Here is an 18544-nt window from a genome sequence, read left to right on the forward strand (position 1 = left end):
CTTATTGAACACCTACTCTACAAAGTCAACTGCTCTAGACCCTGGGGATATAATGACCCTGGATTCTCAAGGAGCTCAGAGTGAGGCAGATGATAGAAAAGTTAGCAGAGAAGTACCTGAAGACCATATAAGAAGGTGACTGAAGAGAGAATGTGTGATGTGTGCTATAAACTGGTTGGTGGGAGGCATCTGAGGGCTGTCTGAATGATGGAGAGGAGCCAACTGCCCTAAGAACTAGAGAGAATTTTCAGGTACAGGGTGTAGATAAAAAGGACAAAGCCAGCAGGCTCTTTGGCTCTCCAGCCTCAGTTGCCACCACCACCTCTAGAGCCGCTGTGCTTGCCCTCTGATCACACTGTCCCCTGCCTTCTCAGCCCCACCCCCATCCCCTGGGTTGCTCTCCCCTCTCCTCAGCTCCTGTGGCCCTCATTTTTTCTCAACCACAGCACTAATCACCCCATATTAGATGTGCTCTTTGACAGATGTGCCTTTCACCTTGTCACCAGGATTTTAGACCGAGTTCTAAAATCCAGATCTGACTTTGTACACCCAGCTCAGAAACGTTCAGTGGCTCCTCACTGCCTATGGGGCAAAGCACAAACTCCTTGGCCCATAAGCCCTGACCATCCTTCTTGCCTCATCTCCTGGCCCCCGACATTCATTACACTCGACTTTCCATGTGATAGTTTTAAAACATCCTCTTCTCTTCAGAGGTGTAGCTTAATTCCCTTACTTTCGAGGCTGGACCTGGAGACTCCCTTCTAACAGACTATGACTGAAAAGACAGCGTATGACTTTTGAGACCCAGTATGAACAGGCACTGCAGCTTCTTCCTCACTTGCTCTTAGATCACTTGTTCTAGGGAAAACCAGCTACTGTGTCACAAGGACACTCAAGAGGTCCACATGGTGAGAAACTCAGGCCTCCAACCAATGGCAAAAAACTGAGGCCTCCCACCAACAGCCATGTGGGTTAGCCACCTTGGAAGTAGCTCCTCCAGCTCCAGCTGAGTCTTCAGAGAAGGCAATCCTGGCCAATATCTTAATTGAAACTTCATGAGAGCTCTTGAACCAGAATCACCTAGCTAAGCTGCTCCTGAATTCCTGACCCAAGAAAACTATGAGACAATAAACATTTGTTGTTTTAAGCTGCCAAGTTTTGGGGTAATTTGTTGCAGAGGAATTAATAATGAAGACATTCCAACTGTGTCAACTGCTCTTTTTGATGCTTCTGGGCCTTTGCACATGTTATTGTCTTTGCCTGTGATGCTTCTCACACTCTGAACTTTCCACTAAGTTCCTCATTATCCTTCAGGGTCCAAGAAAAATGTCATCTCCTCATTAAATCACTCCTTAACACCATCTACCCACTACTTCTCTGTCTGCCCTAGAGTTGGCCCCTACCCTGTGACTTGCCAGCCCTGCATATGGCTCTAATATGGCCCTTCCTACTCTCCATTGTTCCTGATGGCTCAGAGGCCTATCAAGTTCCCCCCCCCCCCACCACCACACATACTTGCCCTTGTGGGCGGCAGAGGGCCAGATACCCAGAAAACTTCAGTGAAGGCTGTTAACTGGCTGGAGAGCCACTGCTTAGGGTTTCATTCCTATAGGATGACTGTAAAAATGAAGTATTTTGCAACAAATATCTAAACTCAGAAGCCTCCATTCTTTCCTCCAAAGTATAGGCAAGCATGAGGACTCATTGATTAGAAGTATCACCTTACTCCATCCCAAAAAACTGGACAAGAGGAGTCCACATACCTGGATCAGAGCGAGCACCTTGTCCTGTACAATGGTGGGAGGACTATTCTTGGGAGAGATGATTTTGACCAGAACACTGTCAATGAAATCTCGGTTGGCCACCAGGATGTGGAAGCGATGACCACAGTTCTTCACACATGTCTCTAGGACCTGATGTGGGAGGGAAGGAAAGAAGTCACTACCGTGGGAGGCAGAGGAGCCATCAGGAACTGAGGAGGGCAGCTGAATTTCCACCACCACCACCACTCCCCTTTCCTCCTCCCAGATGATTTTTTCTGATGATGATCTCATTTAGAGCTAAATCTAAATGGCACAGGCATCCTCACACTCTAATTCAGTTGTTCCTGGGGAATATGGGCAGCCCCTTGCTGACTGAAGTCTCCAGTCTCCGCACAATAATCAGGCAATTAGTTGGTAATTGAGGCACCGGTTTTGCATGAGAAGGATGCTGGTGTTTCAATGAGATCAAAATGACTGAGTGGTCCCTGAAAATTAGCATTTTAACTCCTCTCTCTGTGCTACCGAATGTGAGACATTAGCCAATGGGACGCACACTCTGACACAAGAAAAGACTGCTGTGACAGCCTGAATTACTCAATGAATTATTGCCCCTTGTATGTGAGGAAGCAAGCAAACACACATACATACACACACACATCACACACATCGCACATCATACATCACACACCCCACACAACCCTGCTTCTGCAACCAAAATTGACAATGACAAAGAAATTTCCACGTTTAATAAATGATTTGTTGGTCTCAGCTGCCAGTTGACCTTTAAACCCTGCCTATTCTGGAAAAATTAGTTACACAGGCCTTAGCCATTCAGAAAAACATGCTGTGTATGGATTCTGGCCAGATGGCCAGTGTGGGCTTGAATCTCAGCTCCATCACTTTCTCCCTGAATGGCCCAGGACCAGTCTGTCTGAGCCTCAGCCTCCTTGTCTGTAAAGTAGGCACAAGAACACTCCCTTGCATGACTGTAGTAAATATGAGAATGTCTGAAGCCCCTAGTACAGTGCCCTGCACAGGTGAGGGGCCAGTAAATGAGAACTACAATAACATAATTACTGTTAATAAGGCTGTGGTACACACCCAAGTAAAGGCGCAGCTTCTCAGTCTCTGCAGGACCAGGGAGAGTGAGTCCCCCTGGAATTCAGAGGTATTAACTGAAGGTCTCTCCAGTCTTGAACACAGCTTTCTGAATTCTTAGCTCTCTATAAACCAACTCATACGATTATCTGGCCATTCCCATGCCAGCATCCCCCAATGCCATAGTCAACTAGTGGGGAATGCCTCCTTGGACGTACATAACCAGCAAAAGGAGATGTTTCTGACTGCTTCAGTTATTCTCATTTGCCCAAACTGACCACTGGTTACCTTATGCAGTCATTCCACAAGGCTGGGTTCATACAGTAAGGCATTACCTTGACAAAATATGGCCATAAAGAAAGCTCCATAACTTTAACATTAACTGAATGCAGACTACATGCCAGGCACCGTAAAGGATTCTTGCACACTACATATAATTTAATTCATTTCTTACAACTAATTCTCTTTAAATCGGTATTATTACCATATTTCCTTACAGTTAAGAGGCTTAGAAAGGTGAAGAGACTGGTCTAGGTCAAAGCCGCTGGTCAGTGCCAGACTCAGGATGGGAATGTCGACCAGCCCTCCCTGGAGCCCTCATTTTCTCACCCACAGTGAGGCCATGGGGCCATCCCTCTCTCACAGCTTTCTTCTAAGAGAAAATAGGCAAAATATGCTAGATTTCTTGTTCCCTCACTTGGTCTTTGAAATAGCCCTATAAGGTGGGTATTATCCCATTGTAGAGATGAAGAAGCTGAGGCTTGGAGATGCCAGTTAAGTTCACTGAGGAGGCCAAAGCTGGAAGTTGTCCTGAGTCTGGCGGCTCCACACCAGTTATAACCATTCCTTCCCCACTGCTGCCTGCTCTGTGGGAGATTCTGGGTTCCACTCAGCCTGCCAAGGAAGACTCTGAAGCTCAACATCCTTGTGCTGCTGAGGTTTTCCTCAGCCAAGGGGGCATTCTCTTTTTCAGACTCTGCTCATGCTGGACTCCAGGTGACTATGAGGTAACCAGTATTCTCTCTCACAGCGGGAGCTGCCTAAATGAATGACAGGGATTCTTTCTGCCCTTAAGGAATTCACAGTCATCCTTCTTTTTAGGATCTTCTAAAACCCTCCTCCTAACTTTACCTATGCAGGCAATGGGCTGCTGGGGCCAAGGTAGGTGGCAGGAAAAATGTTTTATTTCATGATGAGCAATAAGAAAGGAAAGATAAGAAGCTGAGGAAAAGCAAGGGTGATGAGAAAGAACATGGGAAAAGAGGACCAGGAAGCCTGAGGTGGCAGGGTGGCTAAAGCTCTGCCTCCACGCTCAGGGCTACAGTGGGCCAGGATGTACTCTTCACCTTCAGGAAGCACATCCTTGCATTTTCCTGTGCAGCAGACTTTAAAGTAAGACACTTTGGGGCTCAGATACACAGACTTGGAAATGCCCTGGACAGAGGTTGGGTGTGCTACAGAGCAGCCCCAAAGCCTCGCAGAAAAGGAGATTCAGGAGGTACTCCCTGGCTGGCAAGGGCCACTCAGCCTAAGGAGGCCCAGCGACCCACTTTAAGCCACTCTACCAAAAAGGCCCTTGGAATATCTGCTCTATGGGTTGTAGGAGATGAAACATACAGTGGGAATTTTCTAGTTGCAGCCAAAGCCTATAGAGTAAGCAAAAGGTGCCTCTAAGCAATAAGAAACAGATGTTCTAGTCCATACACTAAGGCCCGAGCAGTGAGCCCCTCAGGGCTCCTATTTTGAATAAATATTAACAATTTTGATGTGTACAGATATGAAGTGAGGAAAGGCCCACAATGAGCAGGACTGAGAGTGACTAATAGAGTAAGTGAAGACAAAGACAGAGAAACCATAAAAATAGACATGAGACCATGCAACATGCACCAGGCTGAGGCCTTTGCTGGAGGGACTAAGGATCTGCATATTTCATAATTCTCCCAATGGCAGGGAAGACCTGACCACTACAATTAAAATTAAATTAAATACTTAGGAATAAATTTAATCAAGGGTGAGGAAGATCTGTACACCAAAAATTGTAATTATAAGACATTGATGAGAGAATTAAAGATACAAATAAATGGAAAGATATCTAGTGTTCATGGATGGGATGAATTAATATTGTTAAAATGTCCATACTTCCCAAAACCATCTAAAGATTTCACAGAAATAGAAAAGCAATCCTAAAATTTGTATGGAACTACAAAAGACCCTGAATAGCCAAAGCAATCCTGAGAGAGAAGAATAAAGCTGGAGGCATCAATTGCCTGATTTCAAACTATATTGCAAAGCTATAGTAATCAAAACAGTGTGGTACTGGCATAAAAATAGATACATAGACCAATAAAACAGAATCGAGGGTCCAGAAATAAACTCACATCTATGTGGTCAACTAATCTATGACAAGAAAGCCAAGAAGACTCAATGGGGAAAAGGATCTTCAACGAATGGTGCTGGGAAAACTGGATATCTATATGCAGAAGAACAAAATCCTACCCCTATCTTATCGCTAATAAAAATTAGCTCAAAATGGACTAAAGGCTTAAATGTAAGATCCAAAACTGTAAAACTACTAAAAGAACATAGAGGAATAGCTCCTTGACATTGATCTTAGCAAAGATTTTTTGGATATACCAAAAGCAAAGGCAACAAAAATGAAAATAAACAAGTGGAATTACATCAAACTGAAAAGCTTCTGTGCAACAGGAGAAACAATTGGGAAATTGCATAGGCAACCCACAGAATGGGAGAAAATGTTTGCAAACTATCTGATGAGGAGTTAATATACGATATACATAAGGAACCTATACAGAGCAATAACAAAAAACAAACAAACAATTCTATTTAAAAATGAGCAAAAGACAGCTGAAATTTACCAGATTTCATTAATGAATGTTGCCATAAAAAATAATTAATTATTTTAAAAATGGGCACAAGAGTTATATAGATATTTTTCTAAAGATACATAAATGGCCAACGAGTACATGAAAAGGTGCTAGACTTAACTAATCATAAGGGAAATGCAATTCAAAATCACAGTGAGATAATACTTGTAAGAATGGCTATTATCAAAAAGACAAGAGACAAGAAATGTTCACCAGGAAGTGAAGAAAAGGGAACCCCTGTGCACTCTTGGTGAGAATGTAAATTGGTGCAGCCACTATGGAAAACAGTACAGAGATTCCCCAAAAAATTAAAAACAGAACTACCATACGATCCAGAGATTTTACTTCTGGGTATTTATTTATTCAAAGAAAACAAAAAAACTAACTTGAAAAGATATATGCACCTCCATGTTCACTGCAGCATCATTCACAATAGTCAAGACATGGAAACAACATAAGTGTCTATTTATGGATGAATAGATAAAGAAAATGTGGTATATACTACATACAACAAAATATTATTCAGTCATAAAAAGGAAGGAAATCCTGTTTTCCCCAACAACATGGGTGGACCTTGAGGTCATTATGCTAAGTAAAATAAGTCAGATAGAGAAAGACAAATACTGTCTGTTCTTGCTTATATGCTGAATCTAAAAAACAAAAACAAACCTGAACTCATAGAAAAAGAGAGTAGAATGGTGCTACCAGGGGGCAGGGGGAAAAAAGAGATGTTGGTCAAAGGGTACAAACTCCCAGCTATAATATGAGTAAGTCCTGGGGATCTAATGCATAGAATAGTGACTACGATTAATAATACTATAGTACATATTTGAAAGTTGTTAGGAAAGTAGATCTTATATGTTATTACCACACACACACACACACACACACACACGCACACACACACACACACACAAGGTAATGATGTGAGCAGATGAAGGTGTTAATCAATACTGTGGTAATCATTGTGCAATATACATGTATATCAAATTATCACACTGTATACCTTAAACTTATATGTATTATATGTCAGGAGAAAACAATACTACTAAATGAGACCTGACCATCAGGAAAGGTTAAACAAGGCTCACCCTTGTTTAACCTTGTTTAACCTGCTGTAGGGAGTTAAGGCAGAGACCACTTTAGAAAGATTTCCATCCGATATGGTTACCATGAAGGTAGGCATGTAAAGGAATATGTCTTAGATACCAGGAAAATGTCCTGACATGTTAGAGTTCATTCCCTGGTGATTTTAATTACTTAAAACAATTCATTTCAGTAGGCTCTGGGTGCTCTGGGTTTAGTGAATATAGTGGCTCAAATTCTGAGGAAAAAAACGCCTTCAATTCCCTATTTCTTAACCAGTCTTTTTCTCCTTTATTATTCAAATCCTAATTCCCTGGCAGAGTGAACTCTCCTTAATAAGTCTTGGGTTTTCACTTGAGAAAAAATTCCAAACAGTTTCTGTTTTAAGAGGAAACATGTTATAGCAGTTTTGGATAAATAACAAACTATTCAAACCTACAGAGAAGCCCAATGCTGACCTGTTAGAGTTTCCATTATAAGAATTCGCTATGGCCCGATTTTGCCACATCTGAAAATTTTAACTTTCAAGACAAAAATAACACCTGAAGTTGCCCCTTTTAATTTTCTAACATTTTAAGGAAAGGGGAAAATCTGGTCTGTCCCTTCCTAAAAGGAGTCACTTGGCTGACTTTTTCAAGAACCTGCCAGCGATAATCAGTTTTATTCCACAATCCACAGCTGGATACACCTCACTAGCTGTAAAATCTAGGCAAACCCCTTGACCTCTCTGAGCCTCAGTTTTTCCATCCTTCTGAGGGGAATGATGAAACCTATTTTGGAAGATTATTGTAAACGTTTGCATTAACATCTGAAAAGCTCAGCAGAGGGCAGGTACTTGGTGGAAGTTACCATTTTATAGGGGAAACTGACACCTGAAGGAACAGCTAGGCTTAGCAGGGGTTCCCAGTATGGTCCTTAGCCTGTTAGGAACTAGGCCACACAGCAGGAGGTGAGCTGCTCCCTAGGCTTCAGCTCTACCTCAGATCATCAGGCATTAGATACTCATAGGATACACCAGATTGAAGCTCATGCCCCACTTCAGAGGAGGTAGGAAAACCCAAGGGGACTACGGGAAGGCCCCCCTGGACTTCAACGGCACATGCACCAAGCCATCCAATGGCACACACCAGGGGCTGTGCTAAGTGGGCAGAAGGAAGGCCCTGTGAGTGGGGCCTGGTCAGGAACATGGATTTTCCCAGATGCCTTCCCACCCATTAACAGTACTCACTGTTAATGCCAGCATCACTTCTCTGTAGTTCCGGTTCCCGTTGAGCCGCTTCTTCAGGGCTCGAATAGCATCTTTTGGCCTGGAGAAAAAGAACATATTAATATCCTTGCAAATTATACTTTGGGGCACTGTCCTACAGATTCACTCCCATTTGTGTGAACTAGCATATTTACAAGGTTATTTGCTGCAGTATGTTCATAAATGGAAAAGGTTAGAAATAAACTAAATGTCCATCAATATGAAATAGGTTAAATTAAATCGTGTTTATCCACACAATGGAATACTATACAGCTGCAAAAAAGAATGCATCAACATGCAGCAAAATCAAAGAGATGGAAATAGAGTCATCGGAAGAACAGTTCATAAGGTAAGATATTATTCGAATTATAAAAAGACAAATACATACATAGTGCACATGCCAGCATTGGGAAGAGAATCTCTGGAAGGAACCACAAGAAGCTGGTAACTTTGGCTGTCCCTTAGGAGAGCTGGGTGACAGAGAGGAGGGGGAGGTTTTTCACTGGACTATCTATTTGCAGCCCTTTTGAATTTCTGTATCATATGCAGGTATTATTTATGCAAAACAATAACTGGCCTACTGGTCCATGGGTATACTGAAAAAACCACAGAGAGGAAGGAAGGGAGAATGGCCAGGTCCTTGCTTAGGCCTGGATATTTAGTTCCTACCCATTTCCATGGAATTCCCTTTTCTCTGAGAAAAATTAAATCTCCTCAAAACCCAAGGAATTGTGTGCTTTTAGGTAATAAATCTGATGTGGATTCCCAAAGAGCATCTCATAGTTTAGGCAGCCCCTGGGTTAAAATGGGCCTTGTTCAAAAGCTTGCTCATCAGCTGATTATTTGGAACTTGGAACACATAAACTTAAATCACTGTTTAGAGCTGGGTTAGAGTCCCCAGCCAGCCCTCTAAGAGTACCTAATAGGTACAGTCCTTGTGTCTAACATGTTATCTAATTTATTCTATGCCGGGGTTCAACAAAGGTGTGGGGCTAAGAGCCAACTCTGGCACGAAGCTCCTGCCCCTTGATGTCCCATCATTTGCATTATAGGGAGTCCCCAGTCTGGCTGCAGGCCTGCCTTTTGCTCTCACAAGTAGGCTCCAGCCTTCTACAGATTGACATGTCAACATACCTGGGTCTTTTCAAAGTTGAAAGTCAGTAAGTCAGGGACCTCGTATTCCTATAACTCTGAAATATTTATCACCTTTCAAATGTGTATGAGGAAGCTGAGGGAGGGGAGGGTGGAAGCTCTGCTAATCAGCCCAATTTAGACAGAAACACAGCAGTGAGGCAAGGCTTCTAGAAGAAATTTAAAATACCTGAGACCTATTTCCCATTCCCAACTTGAAACATGGCTGCCTGCAGGATTCTTGGCTCTTGAGTCCAAGGACTAATGGGATGAGGCTCTCTGGGGAATGAGTCCCTGCCAAGTGTGTTTGCAGTGTGGCTGCAGTTTCCAAACAGGAATGCTGATTTCTGCAAATATGGGACTTGACAAGCTCTCGGCTTTAAGGATTGTTTGTGGACTTGAGCTGGTGAAGGTCAGCGGCTGCTGGCCAGTAGCATGGATTGATTTCCTCTCTCTGAAGAGCTCTGCCAAGCCTCAGTTAGCCCTGACCCACAGCTGCCATCCCTCTCAATCTAGTCTCATTCCTCTCCCCTTGAACTTTCATGGTGCAGAAAAATGGGAACGACCTCCAAGGGCTGCAATCACTTATAGCTCACAGAGCATAGCACACTCGGAGCTCTCCTGGTGTGGGGGTGATGGTGGTAGAGGGAAATCAGAGAGTCAGCAGGCTCCTGGGTTGGAGTTAAAATGAAAATTCATCCTTGGGAAGTACCGACTGGGAGTGACTGGGTGAGCACAAAAGCAAGTATTTATCTCTCTCCCTGGGGGAGAAGCTGCAGAGAGGAGGATCAAAAGCATGTCAGAGGAATTGCAAAGTTTCAAGAAGCAGCAGCAGATTACACAGCATGGAGCTGGAAACAAGAAGAAAGGAGAGAAGGAAAAATCAAGAGTCATGACGGAGCAGGAAAAACTGAGGGAATGACACATTTGAGGTGCCCCAAACACCCTGAGAGCTTTCAGAGAGGAGGTCAGGCCCCTTAGGGCTGCCACCAGGGCCTCAGATCTGGCCTCTGGGCCATCCTCAGCCTCCCAAACTCACCTCAGACCCCAAACTCATACATAAGACCCCTTCTTTCCAGTAATACTGAACTCATCTTATCCTTCAGCTCCAGACCTGCCACTTCTGAGATGTCTCCTCCTTATTCCTCCCTGGGGGATGGCTGCCCTGTTGACCGGGAACCCCTACTCCCCCTCCTCTCACCCCTCTCAGCTATTACCTCTATTTCATTTATGCAGTGGTTACTCCTCTGTGCCCCTTCCAGCTTAGAGGCTGGGGCACAGACAAAGTTTCAGTGAGCTGGAAAAGGCCCAGAAATGGTCATGAACACAACCCAAGTCAGTGGATCCACATCAGAGCCTCACATCAGAACTGGAGAGCACTTACCAAGTCTATGTGCCTATGCCCTAATTAGGTAGGACTGGGTGAGGCCTGGTAAACAGGGTCTAAAACACTCCTGGGTAGGCTACTCAGCCAGGCATTCCTGCCTAGTGACCAATGATCCAAGACATAAGGGACTGCCACACAAAACCTCAGGCTGGAGGTGACCTTGGCTCTGAACATTAGGGAAAGCCCATTGAGGGGCCTGTGGGCACCCAGCCAGATCCAGCCTTCCAGAGGAAGAGCTCTGAATAAATCAAAGAAGTACAGGCAGAAGAATTTCAGTGGATGAAGCTAGATGCACCTAGGCTTGTACCCTGCATCTGTTCTTCCTAGCTGCGGTGTGAGACGTTTGGCAAGTGACCAAACTACTCTGGGCCTCAGTTTCTTCAACATTAATATAAATTGTCCCTACCTCATAGGGCTGTTGGGGGTGGGAGGTGTGCTGCATGAGCTGGTATAATCCAGGGCTCAGGATGGGGGCCTGGCACATGACAAGAACTCAGAGAATGGCAGAGTAAGGGCAGTGAACACATGAGATAGATACTATTGGTACCTCTATCTGTTAATGAGGAAACTAAGACACAGCGAGATTAAGTAATTTATACAGGGTTACACAGCAAGTGAATAGAGGACCTACGATCCCAGCCCAAGCTGGTGGCTCCAGGTTCCATGCCCCTAATTCCATTACACTCCCCTTTCTATGTTTCATACACCTCCAGCCTGGGAGTCTACCTGCCTCCCCTGCCTTCTACCCCCTCTCTTGGCTGATGGAAGACTTCACTTGAGTGCTACCTCCTCCAAGAAGCCTTTGCTGTTGACGGCTCCAAGGCCAGTCAGCTGCTCTAGTCTCTCTCTTGTTAATTCTATAAGCTTCTCTCTCAGAGCACTTGTCACATTGTGTTAGGATCATGGTCATATGCTTGCATTCCTCATAGGGACTTCATTCATTTATTCACTTATATAACAAATGTTTGTCTAGAGCCAATTATATCCATATTATGCTAGGTGCTGGGGATAAAATGGTGAGTAAAACAGAATTTCTGTCCTCATGGTGTATAGTCTAGGGAGTTTGGGAGTGAGACAGATACTCTAACAAACATCACACAAATATATAAGTTTAAACTGTAATGAGTGTGAATATAACACAGAGTATTATGAAATCACATAACGGGGTGGGAGGGGGGTGTGGAGAGTAACTTGTCCAAATCAGGAGGGAGGGGTCTCAGAGAAGTGAGGTTCAAACTGAGATGCAGTGAATGATAGAATTAGTCAGTGAAAAGGAGAGGTGAGGGGGGAACAGAGGGAATACCAGGCCCAGAACCCTAAAGCAGGATGGAGGAGGAGGGTACCAACTGTTAGCCAGACTTATGGGGAAAGATTTTGGCAGTCACCTCATAGCACAGACAAGGACAGGAAATCCCTGGGTAGCACTAAGGGGCTCTCACTGAAAAATGCAAGAACAAGAGTATGGGCCGTTTCAGGTAGAAAGCACGTTGAGGACTGTAAAAAGCAGCTGACCTGGCTCCCGGACCTTGGAAGGAGGCCTCGTTCTCTTTGGAATGAGCAGGTCCCATTCCCACACATGTGTATGTATGACTCTCACATTTGTGGAGAATTGCAAACTGGGTACAGGGATGTGGAAGTTTCACGAAACTGAAAGATTAGTGGGGCTAACGGGTGAGGACAAGGGGAAAGGATCCTAACTGGAGCAATAGAGGGCCAGGTTATCCAGCAGGGTCCATGTAGGATTTTTACCCTGAGAAAAGGATAATTAGCAAGGGAATAACATGAGTTCTGAGAGTTTAAGAGACTCTCTGCCTGCAGCATGGAGAACAAACAGAGGGATGGGGGCAAAGGTAAATGAACCGCCTCAGGGTACAGACCAACTCTAGAAAATGATGCAGGAAAAATGCTCTTTACAACCTGACCTGAAGCACCTTTCCGGCCTCTGTTCCAGACATCCCCCCTCCCCACTGCTCTCCCCGCCAACTTCTTCCTTGCACACCGACACCAGCTGTACCCCCACCACGCTGCCCTTTTTATGCTACCCATAGCTACACAGTATACTTCTCTTCCTTCTACCCTTGAGGCTCAGCCCAAAGCCTAACCCTCCAGAAGGCATCCCCACTGCTTCTCCCTCTGAGTCTGAAGCAATGGGCACACGCCTCAGCCACAGCTCGTCTGGTTCTGCCCGATGAGTGCCTCAAGAGTGGCCATGACACACTCAACAGCTGGGCTTTCATCCAGGATTAATAAATGTGGCTGAGCAACTGGATAAATGAATGAATGAGTGGTGTCTGGGGGGGACATGAAGAAGGATCCCAGCTGGGTCTGCAGGAAGATGACCAAGTGATTATGGCGTTAGAAATGTGGGGTTCCTGCTAATTGTGTGATTGCCATCTGTGTGCCAGACACCAAGCTAATCACCTACACTGATATTGCAGAAATATCATGGTCATCTTTCAAGGAAGACTCCCAAACACACAGGCCACTGCCCTAACTCCAGACCCTTTGGTGCCATTACCCTATCAGTATTACTTGCTGGAGGTTTCACTGGCAGCACAATCTAAAAGATTTTAGCTGAATTGGTGATCTCTGCACCCCTAGCTTGCTCAATCCCTTATTCTTGACTCTTCACTCATACACACATTGCTAAATTTCATTAGTTCCCCTTCTAAATATATTCAGAATCTGGTCACTTCTTACTCCCTCCTCTATCATCCTAGTCAAAGCCATCACCATTTCACACCAGGATTATTCTAATAACCTTCTAACTGGTTTTCCTGTTTCTGCCCTTGGCCCACCCCTTGCCTGGCTATTCTCAACATGGTAGCCATTTTAAAGAGTGATCTCTTTAAAATGAACATAGACCATGTCCCTTCTCTGCTCAAATCCTCTCAGGGATTCCCATCACTGAAGTTAAGCCCTGTGGTGCCTGTGTTATCTGTATCCCCGACATCTTTGACCTCACCTCCTGGCACCCTCTTCCTCACTCACTCTGCTCTGGCCCCATAACCTCCTTGCTATTTTTTAAACACCTAAGACATCCTCTGTCCCAAGACTTTTGTGCTTGCTGTTTGCTCTGTTGGAAAGTTCTTCCCTGGTATAATCCTTACACCTCACCCCCCATCTCCTTCACGTCTTTGTTCTATGTCACCTTGTGAGGCCTTCCTTGATTACTCCATTTAAAAATGGCTAACTCCCAGCCTCTTCCTCCCAGCTTCATTTCCTTCCAAAGTCTTGTCACCAATACAGTCTTGTGTTCTAGTTTTGTTGCTGATAGGCTGCCTCCCCACTCTGGCTGGTTGGCTCCCCAGGGAGAAGGAGTCTATCTGTCTTGTTCACTGCTGTGTCTTCAGGACTTAAACTAGGGCCTGGCACAAGGTTATCACTTAGAACATATCTGTTTAATGAAAGCAGGGCCTACCTGAAAAGGCTGGTCCCCAGTTTATATATGACAAAACTGTGACAGTGTTACGATGTAAGCTCAGGACTGCCTCAGTCAAGGGTGTTCTCACAGCTCTGCAGATGGTTTAAGATGGCATGGTGACAGTAAATTCCATTTTTATGATGTGGACAGGAAGCCAAATACAAACTACCTTGAAAGAAGTATAACTAGAATGTTGTAATGTAGAAGAAGAGGATCTATCATGCAAATCAACAAGAACAGATCCAGCAGCACAAGGATACGTGCGGGGCAGCCTGTGGGTTAAGTCCACCCATGCTAGAAACACTCAGCTGCTCTATACCTCATGCTTATTTTCTCACTCCCTTCCCCACTCTGTGGACACTGACTGCTGGGGCTCTAGTCCAGCAAAGGAGGGAAGAGACAGACTCACATCTGTGAAGGGGAGGCAGTGATTGAGAAGGGAGAGTGAGACCAATGACCACTGGGGACCAAGTAACTAAGCAACTTCATTTTTACTTGTCATTAAAAGCAGGTTATTAAAAGAGGTCACCACTGCTCGAACTCAGCACTGCCACTGGGGAAGTAGGGGCAGATTAAATGGAAAGAGAAAAAAATAATTAAGAGTGTCAGTGTATTAAATGCCAAGGCAAACAGACTAAAAACAAAACAAAAAGCAAAACATCAATACCCTTAAGCCCCAACAGGCTTTGAGTGACACCCAGTAGCTGACAAGCTTCATAGGAGGGAATGAAGAGAACACACGTACCCTTCCTCCGTCTCATTGATGATGTCACAGATCTCCATGTTCAACGTCCAGTCCTCGCTTTGCAGGGAGCCATCTGTTGCCTTTTCTGTAAAGTTAAGAAACAAAACTGGTTTACATTTCTCCTGGAACAAAGGGGTCCTGGCAAGAAACAGGAAGTGACCAGAACTACCACATTCTCCTACCTAGCAGATGGGCTAAGCCAACAAAGGAGTTCTGGGGGTGCTGCTTTCACAAGAGAACACCCAGCAAGAGATCTGGGCCTGAAGATCAATGTCATAACATGGTCTGTCCTTCATTTACCAAACTCCAGACTGAAAGGCTCATAATAGGTCTAAGCTATTAAAAATCACCCAAAACAGATTCTGGAGCCAAACTACATAGGTTTGAATACAGGCTCCACCACTTAATAGCTATTTGACCTTGGGCAAATTACTTAACTTCTATGTACCCAATTTTCTTATTTGTAAGCTAGTTAAAACAATGGTACCCAAGAATACCTACAATTCAATGCGTTTATTTATATATGTAAAGCCCTTGGAACAGCGCCTGGCACACAGTCAGTACTATTAGGTATTTGCCATTCTAATTATTAAAAATTTACTTCAGTAGTTAAAAACTATATCTCAGATAAGGGGGAAGTAGAGGAACAAACATTTTTTAAGTCACAGCTGGGTATAGTGTTGGGCGCTTCATATATAGTATTTTATTTCATCTACAAAATGCCTTCCTGACCATTCAGTAGGAAAGCACAGTCTTTTCAACAAATGGTGCTGGGAAAACTGGATATCCACATGAAAAAGAATAAAATTGAACCCTTAGCATATACCATAGACAAAAATTAACTCAAAATGGATAAAAGATTAAACCTATAAGTTAAAACTCTGAGAAGAAAACATAAAAGAAAAGCTTCATAACACTGGATTTGGTAATGGATTTCATGGACATAACACTGAATGCATAGGCAACAAAAGAAAAAAATAGATAAATGGGACTACATAAAAATAAAAAAACTTTCTGTGCTTCAAAGGACACAATCAATAGGATAAAAAGGCAACCTATGGAATGAGGGAAAATATTTGCAAATCACATACTGATAAGAAGTTAATATCCAGCACATATAAAGAAACTTTGTAACTCAATAAAAAAAAATTAAAAAATGAGAAAAGGACCAGGACAGATATTTCTCCAAAAAAGATATACAAATGGCCAACAAGAACATGAAAAAAATGCTCAATATCACTAAGGATTAGGGAAATGCAAATCAAAACCACATTAAGATACTACCTCACACCCATCAGGATGGCTGCTATCAAAAAAACAGAATGTAACAAGTGCTGGCAAGAATGTGGAGAAATTAGAACCCCTGTATGCTGTTGGTGGGAACATAAAATGGTGTAGCTGCTATGGAAAGTAGTATGGCAGTTCCTCAAAAATTTAAAAAGAATTACCATATGATCTAGCAACTCCACTTCTGGGTATATACCCAAAAGAATTGAAAGAAAGGTCTCAAAGAGATATTTGTCTACCCAGATTCATAGCAGCATTATTCACAAAAGCCAAAAGGTGGAAGCAACCAAAGTGTCCATCAATGAATGAACAGATGAACAAAATGTGGTATATACACATAATGGAATCTTATTCAGTCTTAAAAAGGAAGAAATTCTGATACATGCTACAACATGAATGAACCCGGAGGATATTTTGCCAAGTGAAATTAGCCAAACAGAAAAAGACAAACACTGTATGATTCCACTTATATGAGGTACCTAGAATAGTCAAATTCATAGAGATACAAAGTAGAATGGTGGTTGCCGGCGAGCTTGGAGAGAGTGGAATGGGTGTTGTTTGATGGGTACAGAGTTTGAGTTTTACAAGAAGCAAAAATTCTGGAGACTGGTTATACAGCAATGTGAATTACTTAACACTTAAAAATCATTAAGATGGTAACTCTTATGATTTTAACACAATTTAAATTTTTTTTTAATTAAAAAAAAGGACCTACTAAGGTTGACATTATTTCTTCCCATATTTAAAAAGAAAGAAATGAAGTTCTGAAAGGTTGGATACTTAGCCAGGATCACATAATTGAATTGGTGGTACTGACACTCAATCTCAGGTCTCTCTGGAGCCTAGGCATTTGCCTGATACTGCCCCAGCTGCTAGCAAAGGCAGAGTTCGGATTTGAAGTTGATATCTTAGATGAATTCTAAACCTGCCCTATCCTAACTATACAATTCATGAGAGGGATACTCACACTGATACTTGAATCATAAAACAGATGATCTCTGTACATGCTGTAAGTGTCCTTGTTTTACTGGATGTAGATACGGAGAAGCGACACTTGTTTTTTACATAACATACTAGAACTGGCACACTCAAACAAAGGCTGTACTTACAAGCAGTGACAACGCACTCCAACAATATAGCTACTGCTCAAAACATTTGTGCAACAGCCCTCAGCTTGCATTAAAAAGCCTCATTGTTTTAATTTTTACCAAAAAACATATATCCCCAAGTTTCACTCTTTATTCATCACCTTGGCACCCAAAGACTCTTTAACTCATAGAAGCAAACCCACCCACAAATGGTGATCTGCCTCGGGCGAATTCCATGCCTGCAGTGGACTGGGCAGGGTACTGGGAAGACTCCCAAATTTGTGGAACCTTAACCCAAGTCTACAGATGGTCCAGTCTGGCAGGGACAGAGGCAGTATTTGATGTCTACCTGAAAGAGGAGTTAAGTGCATATGCAGTGAGGGAGAGAAAGGATAAGAACCCACATCAGAGTCAGGCTCCAGAAACACTACCCCCTTCCCCCACCCACTGTATGCACGTGAAAGAGAGGCCACATCACAAAGCCAGTAAGTAACACTGCTGGGTCTATAGGGGAAATGAGAGCCACGAGGGTGACAGGGGTGGGGGCAGACAGGGTGGGAAGGGTAAATATAGGGGTAGGCACCCAGGAAGAATAGCTCAAAGCACCAATCTAACCTAGAGAAAAAAAAAAAAAAAAACTGAGGGCAGAGGCTACAGGAAGGCAGACAGGGGCGGCAGGTGACAGTATCTAACAATAGGCAACAGTGTGTTGTCTTCCCCTTGAGGGCTTCGTCTAGAGGCCAGAGAGGCCCCAACTGTCTGGGAGGCTGCAGGAACCTCAGGCCAGAGGTTCCTGAGCAGGTAGGTGTGTAGATGAAATGATCTGTGCCTCCAGTCCCCTCCTCTACTTGTCACAATGTCTCTGAACAGCCCTTTCCCGCTTCAAGGGGCATATCCAGACAAGGTGACTCACTTCTGGGGTCACACACAGCAGGGGAGTATCTGTGACCACAAATTCAGCAGTCTCCTCAGGAAGAGGCCAATCCTAATAAAGCAGCTCTGCCTGCAGGACCTTGGCTTGCTACCCTTCTAAGCCAGAGAGGGGAGATGCCAGCTGGCTAAAAGGGCCATCCTGCACTTATCTGTCCCAGTCACAGCCAGAGCTGCAGCATAGACTCTCAACGGAAAGAAAGTACCAAGATTGTATTTTGGTAGGGCCACAAGGGACACTGTCTTGGGAGGCTTAATAGAGGAAATATTAAATCAATGAAACCTCATTTCTAAGTTCAGTTTAGCAGCAGAATCCATTAACCTTATATTCACCCTCTTCCTTCCTCTAAGAATACCAGGAAGAGGTTCAAAGGCATGATAACTTATCCTCGGGGTCAGTGCATTCTATTCAATTATTGGGATTCTGAGTTTTCAAGCTACAAGATATATACTTGTTTTGATTATAAAGAACCG

The 18544-nt window shown here is 43.7% G+C and overlaps 1 protein-coding gene across 9 annotated transcripts in view; it reads right to left on the reverse strand.

Annotated features, from left to right (window-relative positions):
- TOM1L2 (target of myb1 like 2 membrane trafficking protein) overlaps positions 1-18544 on the reverse strand; it is a 119358-nt gene that overhangs the window by 44456 nt on the left and 56358 nt on the right. For all 9 annotated transcript variants that reach the window (XM_036222134.1, XM_016145217.2, XM_016145216.2 and 6 more), the window contains exons 2-4: positions 14766-14850; positions 8061-8139; positions 1764-1913 (exon numbers count right to left, since the gene is read on the reverse strand). In XM_036222134.1, coding sequence (XP_036078027.1) covers positions 1764-1913; positions 8061-8139; positions 14766-14850 — 314 coding nt within the window. The remainder of the gene's footprint in view (positions 1-1763; positions 1914-8060; positions 8140-14765; positions 14851-18544) is intronic.

The sequence above is a fragment of the Rousettus aegyptiacus genome, unplaced genomic scaffold, assembly GCF_014176215.1.
Source record: "Rousettus aegyptiacus isolate mRouAeg1 unplaced genomic scaffold, mRouAeg1.p scaffold_m13_p_6, whole genome shotgun sequence".
NCBI classification, from domain to species: domain Eukaryota; kingdom Metazoa; phylum Chordata; class Mammalia; order Chiroptera; family Pteropodidae; genus Rousettus; species Rousettus aegyptiacus.